Below are 26,252 nucleotides of genomic sequence, written 5' to 3'. Positions count from 1 at the left end.
ATATTTCAAGAAAATAAATTTAAACTTTAAACAGCAATAATTACATCACAAACAGTCTAAAATTGGGAAATTTGATGTTTCGAAATGATTTATTAATTAACGTATGTATATACTCTAAATATTACTTAAAAATCCAAAAATTGGGCTAATTTATTGTAATCTAGATTTACACCCAAATCATATCTTTCCACATTATTGGAAAAGATTTTCCTTTTCGATTTCGTTATGAAGACGTTATTAGCGGAAGACAAATTCAACGATTTTAATAATATAGTTTATTTAACTGATTAAATGTTATAAAAACTATCTTAAATGTAACTTAATGTATAGCGGAATATCATTCTTTATTTTGTACGACGGTCTTTCTGCTTTGCTTTAGAGACTCGGCTTTTTGGTCCTTTTCCTTTGGAAATCTCCTGCTGCTTGAACTCCGCACGCCTGTGTCTTATAGTCCGGGCAGAAACATTGATGTCGTACTGAACAGAAATTTTCCTTTGAATCATAGCGGAGGTCATAGAGGGATTTTTAATAGACATCCTTCTGATAAGGTTGTCTTCTCTGCTGGTGGTTTTGCGCGCCCTGGGTTTCCTTTCGGCATTCTTAAAGCTTCCTCTCTTCTTGATATGATTGAGAGCATTGTACACCTTGCGCCGGGAACATCCAAGTTTATTCGCAATCTTTGTATTTGAGTTCCCAAGAGATTTCAGATGATAAATGACTTCCCGCTCCACTTCAGTGCACCAAGATCCTGCTGCCATATTGATCACAATTTTTGTTGGTTGTACAGTTGTTTGTCTGTTTCACAAGTTTGGTATCGATCAAAGGATTGCAATGGCTTATAACCCTTCTGGAATCGTTAACTATTTGGGAATTGTAAGCGCATGTTCGCAAAAAAATTGGAAAAAAAGGATTACAAGTGGATCAGGTAGAGACGTGATTGCGTAACCCGCGGTCACTGTCTACATCACTCCCACCTACCTGTAGTGTTATCCCGGGAGGAAAAACCTTTGTTGACCTTTTTGCAAGTTTCCAAACGTTGTCTAATGCATACACCATAATCTATTCCAATCCTTGCCATTAGAAATACAACTTTAGTGAATTTTTCCTTCTGTTTTATTTATGGGACTTAAAAAGTTTTATGATTTAAGTTTTACTCCTTTCGTTTTCGATTTGATAACATGTAAGATTTTTTGTTCAAGCTTTCTTAATTTTTTGGTTATGCTTGCAAATTAGTTATAAATATTTATTTAGATATATGTATGTATGTATATATTTGTATATATGTAGGTATATACATAAATTACTTGATTCGTTTATGTTGTTGTATGCAAATATAAATATATCATGTAATTTAGCATTTTCTCGCTTGCTTTATGGCGCCAAAGCGAATTCAATTAAATTTCCATTTGTTCCATCAGCCAACAATTTTCAATATCAAGTCTTTCAATTTAAGTAAGTACTTCTGCATATTTATCAATGATTTATTAGTTTTAAATAAAAATATATACGTTTCATTTAAGGAGAATCTTTATGTAGCACTTACATAATTAGCAGCTGACGAAAGCAGAAAGGGTATTTTCTTTTATTTTCTTTTTTTTTTTGTTTAAATATAGTTTACTTTAATTGCACTTGAGAGTTTTCAGTTTTGGTTTTCATTTTTTTTTTAAATTTTATAATGAGAAATCATAGTCAATACTTTCCCACACCGATTAAGTGTGCGTTTTTTTTTATTTTATTTCATTTATTCATTAAATAATAATCATAATCATAATAATAATAATAATATGCATAAAAAATAACAAATAAAATGTAAATGATAATAAAAATAATTTAAATATGTATAGTATCTGTTTCGTTTTAAATGTAATAAAATGAAACTAAAATGAAATAAGTCGTTGCTCCGACTTTGCTATACCATGCACCAAGGGATTGAGTTCTTTAAAATTCATCAGACCAAATTGATATGTAAGTCTATCTCACTCACTCACATAAGCACTTTTCGCCCCTTCAGATTCGGGATAGATATCAATAACAAGTGTTAGTGTCCCAAATTAGTTAGAATATTGGAAACTTGTTTTGCGAATATACCAAATGAGTCTAAATGTTGAATTTGATGTATCTAGTTCTCATGGTTTCCGAAATCTAACTGCTTATACAGACGGACATGTACATTTAAGGTTTTCACATTATTTTAATGACTTTTAAATATAATCTCACTCTAAGGTTGCATGGTATTAAAAACGTTCAAAAGTTTCGAAAACATTTTTAACGAAAAAATGGTATCATAAAATTGCATCTATGAGAAAAGAAATAATTAAAGTTATAATGATAATTTTAAAATTTATATATACAGCTTCATTCATTTAACAATCCTCAATCCTTTTGCTTTTACATGCAATTTATGGTTAGTTTTGTTTTCAATATTCTTTTTTTTTTCGTTCAAAACTTTTGGTTTTGTTAATTGTTTTCTTTAAATTTGTTTTTAGAGTAAGCCCAAAACTGAGAAATTTGTTTTTGTTGTTGTTGCTGCTACTGCTGCTGCTGCTGCTTTTGGGTCCCACACAATTTCGCTAATTATACAAATATCGGTTATTCACATTATTACAATTTATTAAATATATAGTATATACTTATATATTTTGCCTTTTGTTTTATTTTGTTCTCTAGTTCTTTTGATTACATTTTGCTGGCTAAATTTAAATTCAAATTGCAAATAGGAAATAGTTTAAACATTTGATATAATGTAAATGTGTGTGTGTGTGTGTGTGTGTTTGAAATGATTTGATGCCTTTGGTTTTTTGGTTTTTACATTAAATGTGTAGAAAAATTCGTTAAATTGATTTGCATTTCATGTTCTATATAATATTCTTTTTTATTTTTTAAATATATATTTGTTTTTTATATTTATTTGATTTGATTCGGTTTAGTTTATATGTTTTTTTTTTTTGTTAGCCACAAATATAAATTGTTCAATTGGCTAGAAAAATGGCTCTTTAAGTTTTATCGGCTGCACAGCCATAATAATTGTTTAAATATTTAGTTTTACTACGATTTGTGCATTGCAATTCTGCTTAAGTTTTTTTCCTTTTTTTTTTTGTTTTCATTTTTTTAATTTTTTAGTTTTTAGTTTTCATTTGGCTGCAGTCTAGTTTTTAATTCGATTTACATATGATATATATATATATATTAAATATATGGTATTCTTGTTTTAATATATGTATGTATATACTTATAAACTTTTGATAATTTGTTTTTACTGCAAATGCTAAAAAAATTATTAGCTTAGCTTTTAGCCCCGTCAATACAAAGTCAAACAAAGAAGAAAAAAAAGAAAGGAAAAAGTTTAAAGAAAATAAAAGAGAACTATTCGGACAGGAAACAGTCCATGTCAAACTGTTGCCAATGGCTCGAGAACTAACAGTGGCTGCGCAACTGTATTGTTATGACATTCGATTGCCCGTTGATGACATATGTTCCTGTTCCTGGGTATCCTTTGGATCCTTCGGCGCTAGGTAAGCATATAGACAAAGAGTAGCGCCAATGCCGCATTGAAAATCAACACCAACAGCATCAATTGTTGCCGGACAAACCAATCCTGGAAACAAAATGGATGAGGATATTACTGTGAATAGAGATCATCTTCGATATCTAAACTCACCTTAACCTGTGGACTAACTAAGTACAGCAGGGGATTCGCTTTCAAACGCTCATTTGTTTCAATCTGACGACGTACTGCCTCCCGGCGGGCTGATCCCAAGGCCGAGACCTCTTCTCGACTCATCGCCTCGGTAGCACGCGGCAGCTCTTGAAAATCTGGCATTGACTTCTTTCGCTGCAGCGACACATTAATGGGCGCCATCTAAACAAAAGATAACATTTACATCAGAATCCACAACATCAAAGGTTTTTCAAAATCATATTGCATTGGCCATCATTTTGGAATTTTTGACTAAATTTTGATCCAACTTTAGAACAGAGATCAAGGTGAGGCGTTTTGGAGTTAATTTAAACCCTAAAATGTTGTTCTGTTCTAGTTTTAAAGGTCTTCTGAGGTTTCCAGTATTCTAAAAGATGGACGATGCATATGGAGTCTCAGAAAAGTTTGCCTTAAAGCGTAGAAAGGCCTTTTTAACAAATTTAACGACTAAACTCTGATTAGCTTTTGGACAAACCTCCACTGGTGGCTCAACGATCCAACTCTCGCTGGCTCGACGCGCCAAAAGAGCCGGCGAGAACATCAAATCCTCTTCATCTTCCTCGGGATACCAATCCATTTTTTACTCAAAACACTTGTTAATTTAATATTATAGTCTTACAGAGACTGCTGCTGCTCTTGCATAAGTTGTTGTTGAATGAAAACAATCTTTTGTATGTATAATCTTCAACTTGTAAACGAGTTGGACATGGCTTTTTCTTTCGATTTTTACTTGGGTGACAGAGGACAAGACAAGAGACACGCAAAAGTCAAATAGAAACAGCGCACAAGAGAGAGAGCAGAGCACAGAGGGAAGTCGACCCCAAAAATAGTCGAACAACGCACGGCAATGAGCCAACGAAATAATAACAACAAAAACCGCCTCCTTCTTCCGATCCGATACGATCCGATGCGATGGGATTTACCCTCCTCCGCGCGCCTATATGTATTTGCTCTTTTGTGAGGAGGAAAATTGCTTTCGGAATTTTTGCTTTTTTGTTTTTTTTTGTTTTTAACGGCAAAATATATATTTATATTGCTTTCTATTGCTTCGAAAGTGGCATTCAATAGAAACGGAAAACAAAAAGTAGAAAAACAAAACGAGAAAATGCCTTTAGAATGTGAATATCTGAGTTCTCTGTGTGCCTCTATTACGGCCAACGCGTCGTTTGCTACTACCAAAGACAAATTCAAAGTTGTCGCCATTCGGGCCACAAAATTGAGTGAGGCGACAAAATGTTTGGGATGCTTTTTTTCCGTTTTGTAGCTCTACCATTCCAATGGACACTTGTGAAGTGTGCTCTCCTTCCCACACTCTCTCTTTGCCTCTCTTGGGATTGGGAAATTCAGCAGAGAGGATCCGAGATGGGGCACATTGCATTCCAATGTTTAGCTGGCCTGGCGTGCATTCGTATTGGCCTATAAATAGCCAAGATTGGGCACATGTTCGTCCACTTCCATTCTCTGGTGAAGAGATGGATGATGGCGATGATGTTCGACTCTGTTCGAGCAAATGTTTCAAATTGAAATAAATCTGCTCGGCACTCTGATTTAAGTTAATTGTTCGGATTAACTGTGCGCATTATGAAATATATTGTTGGCCAACGGAGAAAGTAGCCCGGGAAATGACCATCACCGATTCCGAGAGAGAAAGAGAGAGAGTAAGAGGAAGTGAGACGTAACATTCAGATATTGCTTCAGATGGCTCCAGTGGAGGATATACATAGGTAAATTGGGGATATACATAGGTAAATTCAAAGCAATTTGCTCCCTAAAGTAGGCAAAACAATATCGAATTTTTGCTATTTGAAAGAAATGAAAATCTTTCGAAAACTTTTGCCAGGGCGGATATATGTAGGCCAATTAAAGGAACTTTCCCCCTAAAGTGAGCAAAAGGTAGTCGAAAAGTTTGCTTTTGAACCAGATGCGTGCTTATCAGCTACTCCAAGGGGATACAACTCACCTTCATCTTCTTGCCGCCGCCTCCACCGCCAGCTTTACCGCCCATTGCCATGCCCACCGGCGTTGCTGGCTTGGCTGGCAGATATAAGCTCTCCGTGCGTTTGGGTTGCGAGGGCGAGGGAATGATATCCTGACCGAGCGTACGCTGGCGCAGCAGTACATCCTCGAATGGTTGATTGGGCGACGAGAAGAGTGGCTCATTAGTTTGACTGGGAGCACGACCGCCACCACCGCCCAGACTTGGTGTACCGGCTCGCGATAAGCGGCCAGAGCCCGAGGGCAGCGACCCATTGCCTGTCATGGTTGAGGTCCCGGCTGCAGCTGTGTTAGCACCACCTGGCACTGGCGTGGTGCCACGAAATACTGAGCCAGCTCTGGGTCGACCGTCCGGTGTGCTTGTGCCTCCATTGGTCATCGTATCAGTCAGTCCGGAACGATCCAGCGAGGTCTGACGGGACCCAGCAAAGGCTCCACTCATGCGACTAGCAGCCCGGGCATAGCGATCAATCGATGAATCCCTGCTGGGTGGACGCTTATAATGGTCGAAGTGATCAATGGACGATTGCTGACCCATCTGGCCCAACATGGGTGGCCGTCCGCCGCGTTGTTGCTGCTGCACAGCAGCCATAGCTGCAGCATTGGCGGCTGCAGCGGCCTCTGACAATTGTTGCTGCTGGTGTTGCTGCTGCTGCGAGGGACGCCTTAAAAGATTTGAGGCATTGTGACTGGGCGAGGGTTGTAGAGAGGACTGTTGTTGGAGTTGCTGTTGCTGTTGCTGCTGGTAAAGTCTTTGTTGTTGCTGCTGTTGTGCCAGTAATTGTTGCTGCTGTTGTTGTTGCTGCTGCTGCTGTTGTTGTTGTTGTTGTTGTTGTGGTGACAAATTGCTGGGCGCCGTAAGATTCATCTGATTGGTACCGGCTCCAAAGGGCAGTTGCTGGCCGTGAGGCTGTGTCTGATTCAGCTTCGTCGTTTGCTGCCCGGGCGGTTGCTGTTGCTGAAACTGATATGCAGGATTCATTTGGGGATTGCTCTGTTGTTGTTGTTGCTGCTGCTGTTGTTGCTGCTGATGTTGCTGCTGGTGGTACATTTGATTGATAGCACTGATCACCTGGGCATGACTTGGCTGACCTTGATTAACCATTGCCGAAAGATCCGTTTGCGGCGACACGGGCAACTGCTGGGAATACATGGACGATGGCACCGGGCACTCTGATTCCTGTTTCTGCTGGGACATCCGACGTTGTTGCTGCTGCATATTCATATACTGTTGATGTCGTTGCGCCTGCGTGGCATATGCATCGGAGCCACTGCTGCTCGTTGGCGAAAATTGTTGTTGCTGCTGTTGCTGCAGTGTTGCCGACGATGTCATTGTTGGCGCCTGTGTGGATTTTCCACCAGCAATGCCAGCTGTTGCTCCCGACGTTGTTAGATAATCGGCAGCGGTCGGTGCCGAGCCGCGGAACCGTTCACGTTCGCGATAACGCAACTTTTCGAAACGTTCCAAAACCGATGGCTTAAAGTCCGGAGCAAATTCGCGGGCCATGCGTACGGCATTCTCACAATCGATGCGTGCCTGTTCGGCGGCAACATCCGCGTTTTGGGCCTTGGCTGCGGCAGTGGCCATGCGTGAAATGGCCATGTCGGAACGTTGCATGGCCATTTTGAGGGCACGTTGGGCTGAATTAACGGCGGCCGTAATGCGGTCACGGAATTTGCGCGAACGCGCCAGGAACAAATGCTTCTTCTTTTGGCTGGTGATTAAAATGTTGTTCTTGTATTTGCCCTCCTCGACGGTGCCATCGCGGAAAGTAGTCACACCGTAGCCATGTTTGCGGTTATTGTACCACTCACCCTCATACCTGAAAAGGATATAAACATACGCCAAATTAAGTTATACTGATTCGAAACTCTGAATCTCAATGTTCACTACTCACTTAAGTCCATCGCTTCGCTCGGCCACACCGTGACCACAACGTTTGTCCTTCTTCCATTCGCCCATGTACGTTTCCACCACTGTGGGATCGAGCTGTTCATCTTCCATGGTAAAACTGGCATTGGACTCTGTGTGTGTGGATCTGAAATGAACCAATTGGTTATTTAGAATGTCAAAAGGGTCAACCTTGATGGTGAAGAAGAGTCCTAGACAGACAGCCAACAGACCTCCTCTGAGGGTTTTCAATTGCTCACTTACTTAGCAGTCATATTGGATTGCTCCGATCCGGTACTTATCCAAGAGGCCGATGACATTGTGGATCGTATGCTACCTGATGCAATTGTGCCACGTTTCTCCAGATCCCCAGTGCTGCGTTGCTTGCGCATTTTCAGGCCCTTTAAAATAGAGGAGAAGAGGTCTACATTTCAAAACTGAATTCTTGTGATGTTAGTGACAATTGTTTTACCATAAGGAAACCCTTTTTGGACTTCTCCGTTAGACTATTGCGTCGCACTGGTAATTTATCCGATTTGGCTGTCAGAACAAAACCACCGCGAATTTCCTCTGCTTTCTCCACAGCTTTGGCCGCATTCCCGTTCTCCCCACTGCGCAGCGAACTCAAGGAAGCGTGCAGATTCTTGCGACGATGGTGAGAGGCCAGGCCAAAGGGCGCCGAGGTGCGTATACCATAACCATGACGTTTGCCTTCCTGCCATTGTCCCTGGTACTTGCCTGCAGACAATTAAACAGAATGCAGTCACAACATGTCCAATTTTTGGGGTAAGGTAAGTAATTAAAATGCAAAATACAAAATGCAAATTATAAATGCAACCGCAATATGTGACCTTCTCATGGGGCGGAATGTTTACCCGAGTCCCCTCCCCTCATATCCCATCCCTTCCCCTTCCCTAGTTGACTCACTGTCCTATTCCCACTCCCACTCCACACAAATGTTTCCAAATTGTTATTTTCCTATAGGTTTTTTTTGCTATTCTATTAATGGCTCCACGTGTCTTGACTTCCCCATCATGACACCCCACCTCAGGCCCCTTTGGCTCTTTACGAATGTTTTCTTTTCCTAGCAAGGCTTAGGTAGGTGCTCAAGCATACACACACACAAATGTTTGTATATATTACATTATATTATTTGCATTTGCTGGTTACGTTAAGTCTGCTTAAGAAAGGCCAAAAAGTTGATTAAGAAATGTTACTTGCCTTTAAGTTAATGATAATTAATAGTTATATAGGCTTTTGTCTGCCCATAGGAGGGAGAAGAAGGTCAACTGTGTCTCAGAGTGGCAGTAAAAAGTGTTTCTAATTTATGTTCATACCTTGGAATTTCGATTACATACACTAAATTATATTAGCCAGTGTCAAATGTTAACTAAATTTATCTATCTAATTTCAAAGAAATTTAACCAAGTTTACTTTCTTCTATAGCAAGGAACTACTTCTCTATGACAATGAATTCTTCTATTACAAAAAGGATGAAAGTGAACAAATCTGGTCTAGGGAAAATTTGGAAACAGACTGTGTCCTTTCAGGTGGATGGTATTGAAATGGATATCATTTTAATTTTGGTGTTGATTTCCTATAAGGAGACTTGCTTTAAGATATAAAACAGTTTGAATTTGAATACAAATGATTTAGATTCATTTTAGATTAGGACCAACATATTTCTATTCCACATCATTTTGAGGAGGATTATTTAAGTCAATTATTTATTATCACATCATATTTTATCGAACAACTAACTGCATTTGTGTAGATGAGTGCAAACAATGTATGAGAGATGGGAAAGATATGCAAAATATATTTCAATAGTTTCCTAATTTATTTATACTATAGATTTGTGTATGTACGTAGATGATTGCATACGCTTGCACCCACCCACCTACACACGCACGCACACACACCAAAAGAAAACATGTGTTGTCCCCACTGAATTTTCTTGGGGCTGTCCATCTGCCTGGGATTGGCTAACCGAATTTCCCCCAGAAAAAAACTCACTCACGCTGCAAAAATGTAAGAAACAAAACGATAAACTCGCCAAAAGCGACAGAGAATAGACCCAAAATATCATTGAACCGCGCTGAGAAATTAAAATATGACGTCAGGTTTGGTCAGTCGTTTGATGGGTGCGAGTGCGACTGCCCGTTGCGAGTGTGTGTGTGTGTGCAAGATACACACACATACATGGATGAAATTATTACAGAAACGTCAAAAAGTAAAACAGAACTACGAATTCATTTTTGGTCGTTTTTGAAACGAAGCCAAGAAACAACAAAAAAAAAAAAGTGAGAAATGAAAACAAAAAGCAAACGCAAAATGATCTCATGCCAGAGATAGAGAAAGACAACGTTACGTATACGCAATATTTTGACTTACCTCCATCCGCATACGTTTCACAGCCGGAGCCATCTTGATAGCCCTCATTCCAGGTGCCCTCATATTTGGCCGTCGACACAGTACTCTCTCTCACACCATAGCGTCCCTTATGTCCGTCCTTAGACCATTCGCCGCGATACAATTGCCGGCCAATTTGCTCAACTCCCAAGCCATGACGACGTCCGTTCTGCCATTGACCCTCGTAGTGTGAACCGCTAAAGAAATGATGGATATATTTGTATAAGACCCAACGAGGCGAGCCGAATTTGCATCTTACCTGGGCCAAATGTATGATCCGGACACCTCAAAGCCATAGTTCCAGGCACCGGCATAGGCGCCCTGATGCTTGGGCCCGGTGCAGACGCCATGGCCGTGGGCTTTGCCCTCGTCCCAGCCGCCGCAGTAGGTGCCACCGTCTTCAAAATCAAAGCGACCGCCGCTCATGGGAGCCCGTCGACCGCCCGCGGCTGCTGCTTGAGCCTGGGCAGCCGCATAGGCAGCCATATCACCGCCATTTTGTTGCTGTTGTTGCTGCTGCTGCTGTTGTTGCTGCTGTAGCTGGAGTTGTAATTGCTGTTGCGTCAATTGACCAGCCTGTTGCATACTCAAAGCTTGTTGTTGTTTTTATTATTTTGTTTTTCTTTGGTTTTTTTTGTTGCTTAGTTTATCTTTCTCTTTCTCTATTGTTTACTACTTTGTTTTGCTTTGAGCTTTTTATGCTTTCGTTTGCTGTTCATTGATTTCCTGATCAATTGTTGCTCCTGCTGCTGCTGCTGTTGTTGTTGTTGTTGTTGTTGCTGATGCTTCATTTGCATTTAGTTTTGCTAATTTCTAGTCTAATTTAGTTATTATTTTGGTAGTTCGTTTCGCTTATTAGTTTCGTTTCTTTAAATTTGTATTGTTGTTGTTCTTGTAGTTGTTTGTTGGTTGTGTTTGTTGCTTATTGGCGTGTCATTAGCTTAAAGTTAGTAATTTGTTATCCTTGCGGAGCACACAAGAAGGAGAAGGTATAGAATGGAGGGTTGATGACTTCTAAAATATGTTTACTTGTTCAGTTTCCCACTGAAACGTAAAAGTTATCCTTTGTTTGATTCTATTTATTGTTCCTTGACTTCTTTATCTATCTTCTTCTACGTCTTCTTTTTGTCCTTCTAGCTACAATTGCATCCATCAAGTATCTATTGTTATGTGCATGAAGTTCTGTAGCTCACTGTAAACGTAGGCCATCGTCATTCGATTTCAGTAAGAGGGCAAACAACGTAAAACAAACATAAAATTAATAAACGGAAGAGATAGCTGCAAAAAAACAAAACAAATATTGAAAATTTAATAACCATTTATTGAAATATTCCAATCCATTTTAAGCCATTTACAAAGGATTATTCTATATATACATTAGATTAGTCAACCATTAAATATTCCAAATCGATTAACTTAAACTTTTTGAAACACATGAAAGTGGTATAAATCCCTTTTCATTAATGTTACTTATTAATGGCAGACTAAACTTTTATGGGTTAATTACCCCTTTATCACTGTCTATATGCGTAAAAGGGCCCTTAATTGTCAACTTTCAAAGTATAATTGTAATTATATGTCTGTCAGCTGCAAATTTTATTAGCAAATTTAATTTGCTGGCATAAATTGATATACACACATTCAATGACAGGAAAATTTATAATTTATTCGTTCTAGAATATCGAAATTTGACCATGTCGTAGATGGAATCTCAGTTTTAATGGGGGAAAGACCCCGAAGACCCGCCACCTCCCAAATCATAGTTCACCAACACGATCGAATTTCCCAGACTGACATTTACTTAGTTAATTACATTCTTTAGTTGGCTCATTTCTTGAGCACATTTCAATTTTTCTCGATAAGTAATTAAAATTCATTAATCATAAATTCATTTTGGCATGACTTTTACTTGTAACAAAGTTTTTATTAGTGTTAAAAGAGGAAGAAATAGATAGATCAAGAGACACAGGGGGATCCCTGCAAAGATTTCCTTGTTAAACATATGCCGAATGACTTATAACTATATTTAATTGAATTTTATCTGGCTAAAGTTTTATTGGCCACAAAGTTTTGCATGCATTTCTCTGTGTTGCCCCGCGCGTAACGAAAAGTGTAATGATGTATGCGAGGACGATAGATCTCCAGAGATTCCAGTAATCCATGGCATACAAGATTTTTATTTCCTTGCCAGATGAATTCTCTACGTTTAAATAAAGAGATAATCAGCTTCGACGGTCGAGTCAATCTACATATGTAAAGCAATTGAACTCTTTAAGTAATAATCCCTGACGTTAATACATCTATCACTTGACTTAAACTATAAACAAAACTAGATAAAAGGAATATACCTTTAAAATATAAGTAAATACCAAAAAATCAAAGTACCCAAACTCTTGCAGCCTTTGAAAGTCTTTACTTCTTATAAATAGTTATTATGGCATTATATGTTATAGTGCTCCAATCGGAAAACCCTTTAAACTTTATTTAATTATGGTTATATAAAGTACAAAGTTTTATTTCTCAAGCTCTTAAACTGAGAAAGAACGATTAACTTATGGAAAGGACAAACGAATTCGGATTCTCATGTTTCTCATGACAATCAGAGAGTAAGAAAGGTCTATTAAGGATATTTTCAAGGCTTTAAATGCTTTGGTATTTCCAATTCTTTCCTAATTTTCATCAATTTAGAATAAAAATTGCTCAATAAATTTGTAACTTGAACTTTGGCAATATGAAATAAATTGGGAAAGTTGGGGAAATAGAAAAATACCTTTCGATTATGATGATTATGATGATAATGTGGCTTCAAGATGAATTTGTTGATGTAGGTAGATTGAATGAAAAATGAGTTTTGTGTGAATGCAAAGATTATGTATGTCGGTTTTCTAGTTCTCTGTTTTTTTAATTACAAAAGCAATTTTCATTTAATTTTGCTTCTTTTTTTTAAACTTTTTCTGCTCGGCACCGGGCGAATAACGAAATTTATAAACACATCGCAGGCAGCATCATCATGTGTATACAGTATAGCTTTAGCTATACTTATTTACAGATATAGATTGAGATATATACATACATGCATACATACATACGTACGTATAAGTATGTATGTTTGTATGTATCGGAGCAACGTCAAAGGCCGAAAATTCTCAATGGTTGGGCTGATTTTGAGTGGGTGACCAAAACGCTGACGCCTCTGACTGTTTCGGCGGCTGGCTGCTGGCTGCTGGTTGCTGGCCTCTGATTTTTCAGCTCAGCTGTTTTTTTAGACCGACTGTGGGCCTATTGTTCTGGTTGCGATCTCTTGCTGGCTCTGGCTATATATCCACGATGATAATAGTAATATATTGTAAAGAGTGCATAGTAGCAAAGAAATGCTATGCCCAATACTTGCAATGTTCTCATATTTTCCAAAAAGTATATTTCATTTAATTTGTTTATCGATTGGCCAAAGTTCTCTATGGCCATTAGCCGTATATACACATGTGTGTGTGTGTGTGTGTATGTGTGTGTATAGTTGTTTTTTATTGCCAAGTAATTTTATTTACGTTGGCATCAATAATTCTTCAAAGATGTGTAATTCCGACTGGGGCCATGGGCCATGTGGAGATTCTTTTTAAACCCAGAGAAAGAGCAACAATTAGTTTAAAAAATGCTACTGGAAACAACATTAAAAAATATATAAATTATGAAATAATACTTAATGCATTTAAAGTAAAGCGAACTAAATTGGACAAGCGTTTTTTTTTTTTTTTTTTTTTGGTTCATGATTCATTTAGCAAAAATCGATTATTTTTATTTCAAATTTATGGTTCTCTAAATTTGCAGCCCTTGAAATTATAAATCTGCAATGAACTATATATTGCCATGAGTATAGAAGAGTATTTACATTCATACAAACAATTTGCATTCCCATTTATTGATAACAAAAGTGAACACCTGTGACTCTCTCACAGGTATGAGCTAGTAATGAGGAAAGGAAGTAGCAAACTAAGTAAATAGTAAGACTAAAATCAACTTTTCAAAAACTTTTAAGTTAGGTAAGAAGGATGTTCTTAATTTAGTTAAACCTTAAGAAGTCTCTTTCTTACCTAACCGAAAAGTTATCCAAAAGTTTTCTCCTGCTTACCAACTAGCTATTGTCTTTAATCTGAATTACTAAATCATTTTGCTTATCAAAATTGGATAGTTTCTTTAAAACTTATTTGATGTCTATTTCATATAGGTATATGACCCCATGAACATACAGATGAATAGTATTAAGTAAGGTTTACTTGGATCTAATTGGATACTCTTATGTTCTGTTAGGATTTAGGACCTAAATGTTAGGCAGACATAGAGTCATTCGATTCTGAAAAAGAAGTTAAATGATAAAATCACATTTAAGCCCACTTTTAGTCAATTCAAGCCTTGACAATTATCAAAGATTTTAGTATATTTTTGTGAAAGTATTTTTATGCTTCTTTTCTTGGCCTTCCTGCTCAAAGAATAATGGGTACGGATCTACCCAGGGGATTGTTGACCACATTGGAAACAGGAAATATGGAAATGTTTTGAAAATAAAAGCGAAATAAACTAAAACATTCGGCGGAAATCACTTAATAGTTAACACTTTTAGGAGCAGTTTAACACGATTTGCAAATGGGAAATCAAAATGGCTTTAACGTAGTTAGTTCTGACCACGAAACGGAAAACCAATCTACAAATGGGTCACCTGCTGGCAGAAACAATGGGAAATTCGTGAAAATATTCATCAATGTTGCAGAGAATATGAATTTATGTTTATTTAATGAATTATCAAATACATTTAGCCAGATGCATCTGTTAGAATTTAACTCAATTGCATTAAAGTCTAAGTATTTGAAATGCGATTTACAAATTGTGGATACACAAAATGTACATAAACAAATAGTGTGAGAATTCATGTGGTTATGTATCGGTCTTCCTGTATTCAGATTCTTCTTTCCATATGTAAGCCCCAATATTGCCCCACAATTCCAAAAAATGTGCCTTCTACTTGTTACTTGTTACCGCAAACATTTTAGCCACTTTTCTGTTGGCTCTTTTTTCTTTTTTTTTTTTTTGGTTTCTCTTCTTTTTGCCATTTGGTTTATTGTTCTTTTGCGGTCGACGCCAAAAACGATTTCATTTTACGAAACAAGATGAGAGGCAAATTCTTCTAAAGCTTTTGTTATTAATAGAAACGTACACACACCGTACGGAGAAAGAGAGGCGGAGGAGACTCTTCCCGGCCCGGACTTGCTGACTACGGCAACTGTCTCTCCGTCATTTGCTGCCTGCCAATGTTATTTTGTTTAAACGTTAACGATGATGAAAATACACGCAACTATATAAATGTTGCTGTTCCCGTTGCTATCGGGAGTACTCGCACTTGGGAAACATTTTTCTGTTGTTTTAAACAAAGTCAGTTTTCTTTTTCTGTTCAATTCTCTCTCTTTGGGATTGCACACAATATCTTTGAGCAACAGGCTGCATAACATGTGTGGGGTTAGATAAAAAGGGCAGAGGGCACGGGCTAATAACGGACTAATAACCGATGTGGTAGTTTGTATTGCATTTCAAACAGAATATGATAAAAATGACTTCGCGCAGCTATCTATCCATATCCCATCTATAGAGAGTCCAGAGTCCATGCTAGCCAAAACGAAGCTGAACTGAAAGTAATGCGAAATCGAATCCAGGTCAATATGACACAATTGCCTCCTTGAAACCGTCCTTACATGACAAAGATAACTATCAAACATAACTCTTTTAGTCTGTAAGTACTAGATGATCTAGACAGACGAATCTGGCTTTATCCTTTATATAACACATGACCCTTTTGAGTGCATGGTAAACGAAATGGATTGTCCTTTTGCAGTTGCATTCCCCATATTCCCAGACAACTTATCATTCTGTTCTCTGTGACTCTCTCTCTCTCTGTCTCTCCCTCCTTTGCTGTGGCTGATAAAGAACATTTTACGTATGCGTATTTTATTTATAAACAACAACCCAGCGGCCGCATGTATCATTGTTATTTTAAAAATTCTTGAACAAAGCAAATAAAATAATAAAAATTTGCCAAGCAAAAGAAAACCCCAATAAAATATAAAGCAAAGATACTCGTAATACATGTATGTATGTCCACATGTACATATGTTTGTTTGAACTGAACAAAAAGATAGAGAAAAAAAAAAACATCTATCTTTTTTCTATGTATTTCATTTTCGAGCAAAATCTGTCGCTGCCTCGGACCGTGCGCCACGGGCAAGAAGAAAATTAAATAATAGTCCACTGACTGATGGCAACGAGCAGAATGGTGGTGGTTGTTGTTGTTGGTTCGACCTCAAGATATATGTATCAACATATATATCTAGATATTATATACATATATATATGTAATATGTATTTGTTACATTTTGCATTTTGTTTGTTTTATGCGTTTAGTTTATTTTACTTATTGTTTTAGTTGAAAACTTGCCTGCATTTCAATCAATTTAAACTGCAACACACACACACTAACACACATACACATACGCATACAACACACACACACACACACAAATGTACGCTTTCAGTTTTTGGTATTTTTAGCATATTTTTTCTTCTTTTTTTTGTTTTTGTTTTTGTTCACACAACTCGCACTATATAATATTATATACGGACGACGACGCAGAAGGCAACGGAGAGCCAAACCAAACACATTCTCTAAATTGAAATTATTTATAGGTTCACATAAATTAAATATTAACACCCCGCCAACAAGTAGCTACATTTCTCTCTCTCTCTCTCTCTCTCCTCTAACTAACTGTTCTGTTATTCCTATTCTCCTTCTGAAGTTTCGCCAAATCCTTTTGACTTTTTCATCGATCCATTTGGGATTTCCCCCAGTTAGGCGCCCAATTTAACCATTGCCACAAAAAATCCTTAAGATATCCTATTAAGTTGCAAAGAAATGTTATAGCGAAAAAGTTTTTCTTGTCGATTTCCAAGTTTTAAACCCTTATAACTCCAAATATTGTTTTTCTTCGAATAAATTATCAGGGAACAATTCTCAAAACTCCATAATGTTCAAAAACTTTCTAACATTGTTTGATTTGAACGTTTTCGAAGTGAGGAGCTTAATTTTATAAACTTTCTATCCTGATTTGTATATTTCTATCTTCTGATATCGGATTAGGATTTTGTCTATATGGAGAAATACTTGTAGTTCTTAGTTCCAAGTTTCCCGATGTCCTTACACATAGTACTTATTCAAAACAAAATCCTCAAAATTCTCTATATTTTTGAAGAGAATCAAAAAGTTGGTAGCGAAAATTTATTGGTTTCCTTAAAGTTTTCTTCTCATTTCTAAAAAATTAATAAAATTTGTATTTATGTATACATGTTTTAGTCTGCTAATAGTTTAAACAATAAATTATTTTATATTTCAAATGATTTCCCTGCGGGTTTCTCCTCTCCTTCGTTTCTCTTCTCTTAAGTCGTTTATATGTTTTTTATTTATTGTGATTTGGTTATTGTTTAATTCAATATATATAAACACACATATATTAGTTATAAACATTTCTTGATAAGGTAAATTGTTTTCATTTATATGTATTTTTTTTCCGATATTGTTTTATAACTCAACACGTTAAAATTTTCCACAATTTTACTAAGAAAAGACGGGGCGAATTTTCTTTTTGAGTATGTGAAAAATTCTACGTATATCCATGTGTATGTGCATAAGTGTGTGTGTGTGTGTGTCGAGTTTGTGTGTATTGCGAGGCGCGCACACACACACTTTAAAAATAGCAAATTGGGGAAAAAAGCGTTAAAACTTTGTTGGTCAAGTTAGAAATGCGCGGAGATTCCGTGTTTCATTTATTAAATTTGTGTTTTTTTTGTGGCTTTTTTCTTTCAATTATTACTGGCATAGTCCGTTGACAGCAGCTGGCAATACGGATGGGTTTTTTCTTATTATAACAATAACGGCCGGAACGACGACATCGGCGCAATGATATCGAGAGACTGGCGAGAAAATGTTCAATTTGCCGATCGAGGCAAAATTGTGCCACATTCGCACGGTAGTAACAACAACCACTACCAAATTATACACACGCACACACACACACACGCAGACAACGCACACACTGACGCGAGTACTCGCCTTGGCCAACAGAATAGAACTTTCTCACTCACAGGGCACCCAGTAAAAACTAACTTTTGCTTTAGGGTTATTCGTGGGGGCCCAAGTATAAAGTAAATCGACGCGACATCTAGGCGACACGTCCAAACGCCAAACGTTTGCAAAGCGAAAAGAAACCGAAGCGGCCAACCATGGGAGATCAAAGCTAATTGTTGCTCTTGCCGAAAAGAAAATATCTCAAAATGTTTTTCTTTTTGTCAGGGATTCCGCCATGCGCTGAATTCAAAATGTGTTGACTGGAAAGCCAAAATGGCTGAGAGAGCGAGAGAGAGAATGGAATGGATCGAGATGTGCCACAACGCGACAAATGAGAGAATTCTTTCTCTCTCCTTTTCTCGTTGATTTTCCTCTCTTTTGCATCTTACTTTGAACAGCTGTTGCCCTATTAATGGCGAGTTTTTGCCCATAAATTGGTTCTACACATGTATATAGAGATATATGCCTTAGAATCCTGCATGGCAAACATAATATAGACATTAAAATATGAATGAATGAGTGGCTCTTTCGCTGTCTGTGCTGAAGATCTCGATTATTACACACATACTTAAGTACTTGGGAATAATTTAAAATATCTAGATATATATATGTACATCGTACGAATTTTTATAGCGCTTTGTTAGCCCAGATGTATGTATGTATGTATATAGCATATGTGTAGGGTAATTGGCTAAATGACAGGCAGGTAATGTTCGGAAAATGACTCACTGACTTAATGATGAACAAACAACAACAACATAGACCAAAAGGTGTTTTTTTTCTGGGGTGAGTGGGCGATTTTTTAGCTTTTGTTTATATATGAAATAAAAGGTCGGAAAAAGGGAAAATTTTTATGTTTTTTTGCATGTACATATGAAATTGATATCAATTAATATAATATGCCGACTGAGTTATAAATTGCTTAGAAAAGAAAGATAGAAACTAATTTTAAATAATTGTTGAAACCGAAATAAGCATAAAACTTATTATTTCTTTAGAGTTGGTTGGGTATATAACGTATACGCAAGGTGAGCCAGCTGAACTTCGAGTCTAACCCAAAGGCTAGCCTTGAACCCCGTGCTAATACATGATACATTTTTTTTTGGCCTAACTGCCATATTTTTCCATTTTAAAGGTAGTTTCTATCTGACTTGTCCTATAATGATTGAAAATTGTGTATAAATTAAATATATTCTCTCTAAAGAAAGAGAGTATTAAACAAATGCATTCGAAAGGTATTGAATCTATCTTGTCTGTGCTATGTTGCCAGTCTTTTACTCTGTTCTGTCTCCTAGCTCTCTTACCTGATATAGTGCGAAGTAGATCCACCTGATTCTAGTTTTATAAATTATGTATACGCCCCGTAAATTGCAAATCGAAAACACATCAAATGAAATACTCGATAATTGCTTAATTGTAGACTCTCAACAATTATTATACTAAACTTATACTTGGCAATTACTAAGCTAAAATATAAGTGCTTAAGTGTCCATTTTATTCTCCCCATGGTCTCGATATCGACTCGGAAATGCAACGGACCATGTCATGTGCTCCACTTTTGTTATCCTTTTTGGTATGGTGGGGCAATAATGCAATTACCCCTCCCATCCGTTGCATTAATAATGTACATGGAACAGAAATGTTGTTAAGACTCGTAAAACCCCTCAACAACATGGGGTTGCAAAGCGTCCAGCGACTGGGTTCGGGGGCTGGTTGAACTCCCTCGGGCTTAAAGAAACTAACAATTCAAATAGAAGTACGCACCTCATGCAATCGAGTGCTCTTATGGGTCAACAAACAAACAAACGGACACGCCATATTCTTAGAGTTTTGAACGATCGTTCCTTCGGGATTCATATAGCAACCAGTCATTCGATTCGGCCAATAGCCAATGTCCTCCATGGTCTTTGCTTTAAATAATCGACTTGCAAGCCCATTTAAATTGCTAACTTTGCCTTTTTGGCCGGACACGTCGCAACCCATTAACATAAAATGAGATATTCCGCAATACTCTGCCCCAAAGAGGGGGCCGGGCTAAACACGCACACTGACAACCGAGGCGCAAAAAAAGGTAGACATCAAGAATAAAAAAGTGCGACCTATTAGTGTGAGCGAGAAGGAAATTGTAAGTGACATTAAGGCTCCTAAGTAAACAGCTTATACAATTTCTAAATTAAAAAACAAAACAAATGACACACATACACAAATATAATATAGTCTCAACCCCCTAACTCCCAGCCAGCTAGTTAGAATACCCTTTCGTTTTATGATATATTAGCTATGTGATGTGGAGGGTTTATCCGCTCAACAAAGGAACATTTAATCAACTGGTTTTACTTTACAGAATGAATCTATGAAAAAGGATGTCTTGTGCTTTTGGATGCCTGATTTCTGACTATTCACAACTATTTTATCCTTGAAGAGGTCATTGTCTTAGATGCAGAACTTTCGCTAGATCCAGTCATATACCTTTTTTCGATCAATCCATCACTTTCGAACTAAAAACTAACAATCATATTATTATTATTATAACTAAAAACTTGACTTATTATTGACTTATATTGACTTCATTCAAAGATTTCCTTGTGAAGTCTCTTACGAGTTTTTCTGTATATTTTTTGGAAGAAAACTTAGAGCATTTGAAATCCCATGTTTTATATGTATAATGTTTTCGAATCCCACGAATCATTTTCTTCGTATATTTTCATTGTTTTCTAAAGGCACGCAATGTGTCTAAGGCAGACGATGAGGTCTGACCATCGGTTGCTCCCATAACACGCACTCAAGACGAAGACCAGCACACAGATCCAATCCCCCCTTCTGACCCATTGTCTATATAGCCATGCAGAAGAGAATCGCGCTCTCTCTCTCTCTCTCTGTTTCTAGCCCAAAAATTTGTGGCATTTTTTTGGCGGCCCGGCCAATGCAGAATGCTATATATTTATGTGCATACATACATAGATAATGTGCGGGTGGTCGCTTGTACAAATCTTTCTATTTGGCCCATTCAGTTTGTGGGCTGCATTAGACCCGTCTTTGCCCTGGCCTATTGTCTGCGAATGGACACCCACATTGGGGGCGTTGTACCCCACACACGCATACAGACACAGGTGTAACTCGGGGCCTGTCAGTTCTTAAGAAAGAGGGGGGCAGGCAACTTTTGGGGGTCGGTGTCAGCTGTCGGTCAAATCGGCTGTGAGTTGATTTCCGTATAAATATAATTGAAAAAAGAGACTTTTTGACCGCAAAAACAATGAACAATGAGAATATTTGGTCGACAGTTTGAGAGCCACTGGCAGCATCATTCTTTTCTCAAAAATTTAATGCCTCAATGTTAATGATCTGTAAATCTTTGTTAGCTTCCATAATGAGTTTTGTTCTGCCCGTTTTTACAATGTAATGTTTCTGTTGAAATTTTTTAATGGCGAAAAAGAACAAGAACAGAAAATATGGGAAAAACAAACAGAATGGCTATTAACCTTTAAGGCCAACCAAACTGATTTATTTATCAAAAACCAAAGTGAAACAGAAATTCTCAATTTGAAAGCAATTACTTTTCTTTTTTATCCCCCCTCCAGATCAGGCCAGAGCACCCTCCTCTTCTCCCCTTTATCCTCCTCTTTAGCATTGACCCCGGCGACCGACACGTGCTTGCAATTGAATCATTTTGGCCAATTTCCATTTCCTTTATGCCAAATTATAAATTTAAATGCTTTTGGTTTTTTCATTTTGTACAGTTTGATTGCTTCGCATATTTTTGATTTTTATTTCAATTTGAGCATTATTTACGTTATCTTCTTCATTTTTGTAGACATTTAATTTGTTTTCGTTTTTTAAGCATTTTATTATGGTCCAAGTCTGAAATATTTCCATGAATCACTCAAACTTCATGTGAAGAACGGAAATCGAAAAATAAAAACAATCATCATCATCAGGGCAAAATAAAAGAGAAGAATAAAACACAAATATTAAAAAAAAATATATTAAAGTAAACGATGAGTTTCTGCAAAGGCTAAAAACTTGCTTTGTTTGAGACCCAAATTCATCATCAGGGGAATATCACAATTGTTCAAAGGACTTGGTATGGATCACTGATGACTACCTAATTTAACTTTCTAGCCAAATTTGTCAATATCGAGAGCATGTAAAACTCATTCGTGTGGTCTGTATCTTATTTTAGTCCAACATAGTCTAGAAACTTTCCAACAGATATCCGATTAACGTCGAGGCTGGTTCCGTTCTGTTGCTTCGAATTGGTATGCTGGATTCGCAGTTAGTTGGCCAAATTCCGGCGGAGACTGATGGGCAAATGATAAATCCATTCACATAGTTTGATTGATGTGCCATTTATATGGGCCATGGGAATGGAAATGTACACCAGGGATAAGAATCTATTATTAATTATGATACATCATGGAGAGAACAATTGGTTGGCCATGTTTATTTGGTTTCATTTGCTTAAGAAATTTAAGGAAATTTCCAAACATGATTGCCACATGAAGCAAAATTACTCTATACACATGTATGTTTAATTTGTTCTATTTAATTTTTACTGTTCGTTTGATTGAAGAATCAATTTCATTAAGCGGCTTAAAGTGGAATGTGAATTTTTAATGGAAAACCACTTGAAATCAGGGCAAACTGCAGCAGGAAAACTTGGTGGGGACTTAACGAGTTCACGCAGCTGGTGACTGGGTGGCAAATGCAAACAAGGATCCAAATAGAAGAAAAGCAGAAGAAAAAAAAAAGAAAACCGATATAAATAATAAAATATTTATGCATGTGTGTGTGTGTGTGTGTGTTTTTATTGTTCTACCAAATACAAAAGGATTGAAATACACACAGAGAGCACAGAAGGTAAAGGAGGTAAATTGCAAACGGGGCAGCAGGATAATACGAATAACGAGAAAGGCGAACAACTTGAGTGCGTCTGCCTTACTCAAGTGAATCTATGGCACATGAATATGGATATTTAGTTGGCTAGAGCCATGTCCTAGTCATGGCTGTCGCCATGATTGGTGCGATAAGCACACAAATGCCTGTCGACAAAGACAAAGACAAAGGATACCCAACCAGAGAGCAGCAAAAAGAAAATCGACGTCAATGGGAAGGACGTTAAGTGTTTATGGGGATAATACGTATAATGTGCGTATCTTAGTGAGCCGCAAAGATTACAACAGCAAGCGGCAGGAGGATGGGGAGGGAATGTGAATGGCAACAGCTAAACATAACACTAACAAATAACACTAAAAGCAGCAAAAGTCAGCCAACACACGACACATTCACACGCATCGGAATGGAGTATAAGTTGGGCATTTAAACTAAAACAACTTCTATATATCCGTATCCTGCTGTGTGCCACACACAACGAAGAAAGCCAGATTGGTGAGAAGACAGAGACGGACAGAGTCGACCCACAAATTCCGTAAATGAGGCCAACGGATGTGCAATGCCGAAATTTGTTAAAAAACAGAAGCCAAACTAAGCAAGAGAATGAAGAAACAAAATGGGAGAGAAAAGGAGAGAACAAAAAATTGGGTTACTGCTGAGAACTGTTCCACATTTGGCATTAGGAATTTGGTATCTGCTTATAAATCTCCACAAATATGCATGTTTTGTCGGGCTACGCACTAAACCAGTGGAAAACCCGGCCAAAAGAGAAACTCATGGTGGGCCCATGAATCAACGACACTAGGCGAAACGAATGTGTCAACTTGTAGTAGGTTCTTGAAGAACGTCCGACCCTTTTCCTTACACCTCCCCGCATCCACTCCCAGCCCCATGCAAATGATACATTTTGTGAATTTCTAATCAATCTCAATGTTGAAGCCATTTGACAGCAGAAGTCGGAAATCTTTTATCAAGACGAATGTATCTCACAATTCAATGAAAGGTGCATAAACATTTTGATAGTCAAAACCTAAAGAGAAACGAGCTTTCCTTTAATGCATAAACACAATAAACAACTGAAAACACACCTGGATGGAAATCCTAAATCAATAACGAACAGTAGTTCATTTTTTGTAGTTAGAAATCACAAGAGTTCCTTAAAGTTTATTAGTCTCTTCCTCTATATTCAATATTGTTAACATGCGTGACAGAAAACATTATGAAAAAAGTTCATTGCATGAAGACGAAAAACATATGAGATCAAAATTTACAGCCACGAAATTGATTTATTGTAGTCGTCTATATATTCGTTTAAAGATCTAAACTTTATAGAGAAAGTTGTGTCCTTGAAGTGCCTAGAAATCCCACTGTAAATAATTGCTTTTTGTTTAAACTTAAACATGAAGAGCAAACTTTTAATTCCTTTCAATCTTTCAATTATGTAGACTTTCATTACTTGATCCTTTGCAGATTATGTATTCTGCCATGTCATCTGGATTCAGTTTTCTAGTTAAATCCTTAATTCTTAAAGCTTTTGTATGGCATTTTGTATGACCTGCTGCTGCTCCTAGCTTTTGCACTGTTTGTTGGTTAGAAAAGTCATTACTATCTAATGCACCCCAGCAGGCCAGTCATGCAGCCAGTCAGCCAACACGTCGTCTTCTTGACTTCTCTGGCCCACAAATCTTGGCCAGCAGCCGCTGGCTAAGTGTAGTAGTCTTCTACATACGACGAATAAGCAAACAAACCAACATGGCAGACGGGAAACAGATAGCAAAGAAGGGGCGCACATTCAATTTAAAATTTCCTGGTTCACTACAATGGTACAAGAAGCCAAGGACATGGCTCTACTTTGACGAAACGCCAAATGCCAAACACAGGACACTGGAGCTGGGCCTGGGCCTGATGGGGGCCTAAAGACAAACTGGGCAACAAAAAAAAAAGAGCACACGGGATATCCGTTTCCGTTGTGACAAGTACTTGCCCCTCTAAGGTCCACAAGTTTTGCAATGAAGCGCAGTTTGCGCTAGCTTCCGGTTCCCTCATACATATACGTACATAAACATTCCTCCCTGCCACACACACACACACACACACACACACACACACACACACAACACACACATAAAGAACACATCACCATTCAACGGCCGCATGCAAAATTCAAATTGACATAAACACAGACACTGGCGCTTGATTGTGTGGCTTGTTGTACGTTGAGTATGACTCTTGCTGGCTATAAAAAGTATATAACACTCATACGCCGTGTGGTACCAGTAACAACAGCAACAGCAAATGACAAATAATTGTGTGTGCGCGCTGACTCTGCTGCTAGTTTCATACATTAGCTCGGAGGGGCAAGGGACAAAGCCAGGCAAGAATTTCGTGTTTTTTTTTTCGTTCTTGTTTATTCGATTCTCATTGCGCCTTCAAAATCAGTTAATATTCAACATTTACTTTACTAAAATTGTAAAAATATGTACTCAAAATTTAATTATCTATCTGGCACTGGTTTTTTTTAACTTCCCCTTTTTGGAATTGACACAAAGTAAGCGAAATAGTAACAAAAATATACAACCCATTCGGCAAAGTTAAATTGAGTTAAAATGGACCAAAGACTACCTTTACTTGGAATTCTTCTTTCAATTTATTCCTTATATTAGACCTACAATAGATCATCACAATTGACATTCACACAAATATTATCCAGAGATATCTAGAGAGAACCGATTACACTTTCATGTTTTCTACATATTTAAATGTATGTAGGTATATATGTATATTCTTATGATCAGATACACTTACGATATTTTAGTATCTTAAACACCGAGCACCGAGTATTTGTGAATATGTTTTTATTAATTTGTATTATTTATAAATATCCCTTTCCGCTCTGCTCTGCAGCTACTTGTGGATTCATTCGTTTTTGCTGCAATCTCATTAATAATTATTTTCGAAATTGCTTCCTCTCAGACGTTCTCTTTCGGTTCTTGTTTCTTTTGTTGTTAATATTATTTGTTGACTTTCGATAATGTTTATTAAAAGGGAGATGGGAAGATGGGCGAGGTTTTTTTTTTTTTGGGATTATTGTTAATATGTGTAAGTTGTTTGTAAGTGCGTGTAGTTTGGAATATATATTTTTATTCTTCTTTCAAAAATATTCTTTTGTATTTTTACACGCGCGTTCGTTTCGTTTTGGTTGTTGG

General features: G+C 37.4%; 1 protein-coding gene across 3 annotated transcripts; it reads right to left on the bottom strand.

Moving 5' to 3' along the window:
- Positions 1–1,090: 1,090 nt before the first annotated feature.
- Positions 1,091–26,252, bottom strand: jp (junctophilin). Of its 3 annotated transcripts, none has more exons than XM_068294353.1 (9): positions 25,852–26,252; positions 10,255–11,273; positions 9,978–10,192; positions 8,056–8,321; positions 7,848–7,984; positions 7,591–7,731; positions 5,658–7,515; positions 3,659–3,859; positions 1,091–3,595 (listed from the first exon to the last, which is right to left on the bottom strand). In XM_068294353.1, the coding sequence occupies exons 2-9, from the start codon at positions 10,578–10,580 to the stop codon at positions 3,509–3,511; spliced, it is 3,231 nt and encodes a 1,076-aa protein (XP_068150454.1). In that variant the 5' UTR covers positions 10,581–11,273; positions 25,852–26,252; the 3' UTR covers positions 1,091–3,508. The 3 variants fall into 3 exon arrangements, with proteins under 3 accessions (XP_068150454.1, XP_068150453.1, XP_068150455.1); XM_068294352.1 differs by lacking the exon at positions 25,852–26,252 and adding an exon at positions 18,142–18,280; XM_068294354.1 differs by lacking the exons at positions 5,658–7,515; positions 7,591–7,731; positions 7,848–7,984; ... (2 more) ...; positions 10,255–11,273; positions 25,852–26,252 and adding an exon at positions 4,173–4,847.

This window comes from Drosophila tropicalis, unplaced genomic scaffold (genome assembly GCF_018151085.1).
Source record: "Drosophila tropicalis isolate 14030-0801.00 unplaced genomic scaffold, ASM1815108v1 contig_845, whole genome shotgun sequence".
NCBI classification, from domain to species: Eukaryota; Metazoa; Arthropoda; class Insecta; order Diptera; family Drosophilidae; genus Drosophila; species Drosophila tropicalis.
Note: the sequence above shows the minus strand (reverse complement) of the source record. Positions and strands in the feature narration are given on the sequence as shown.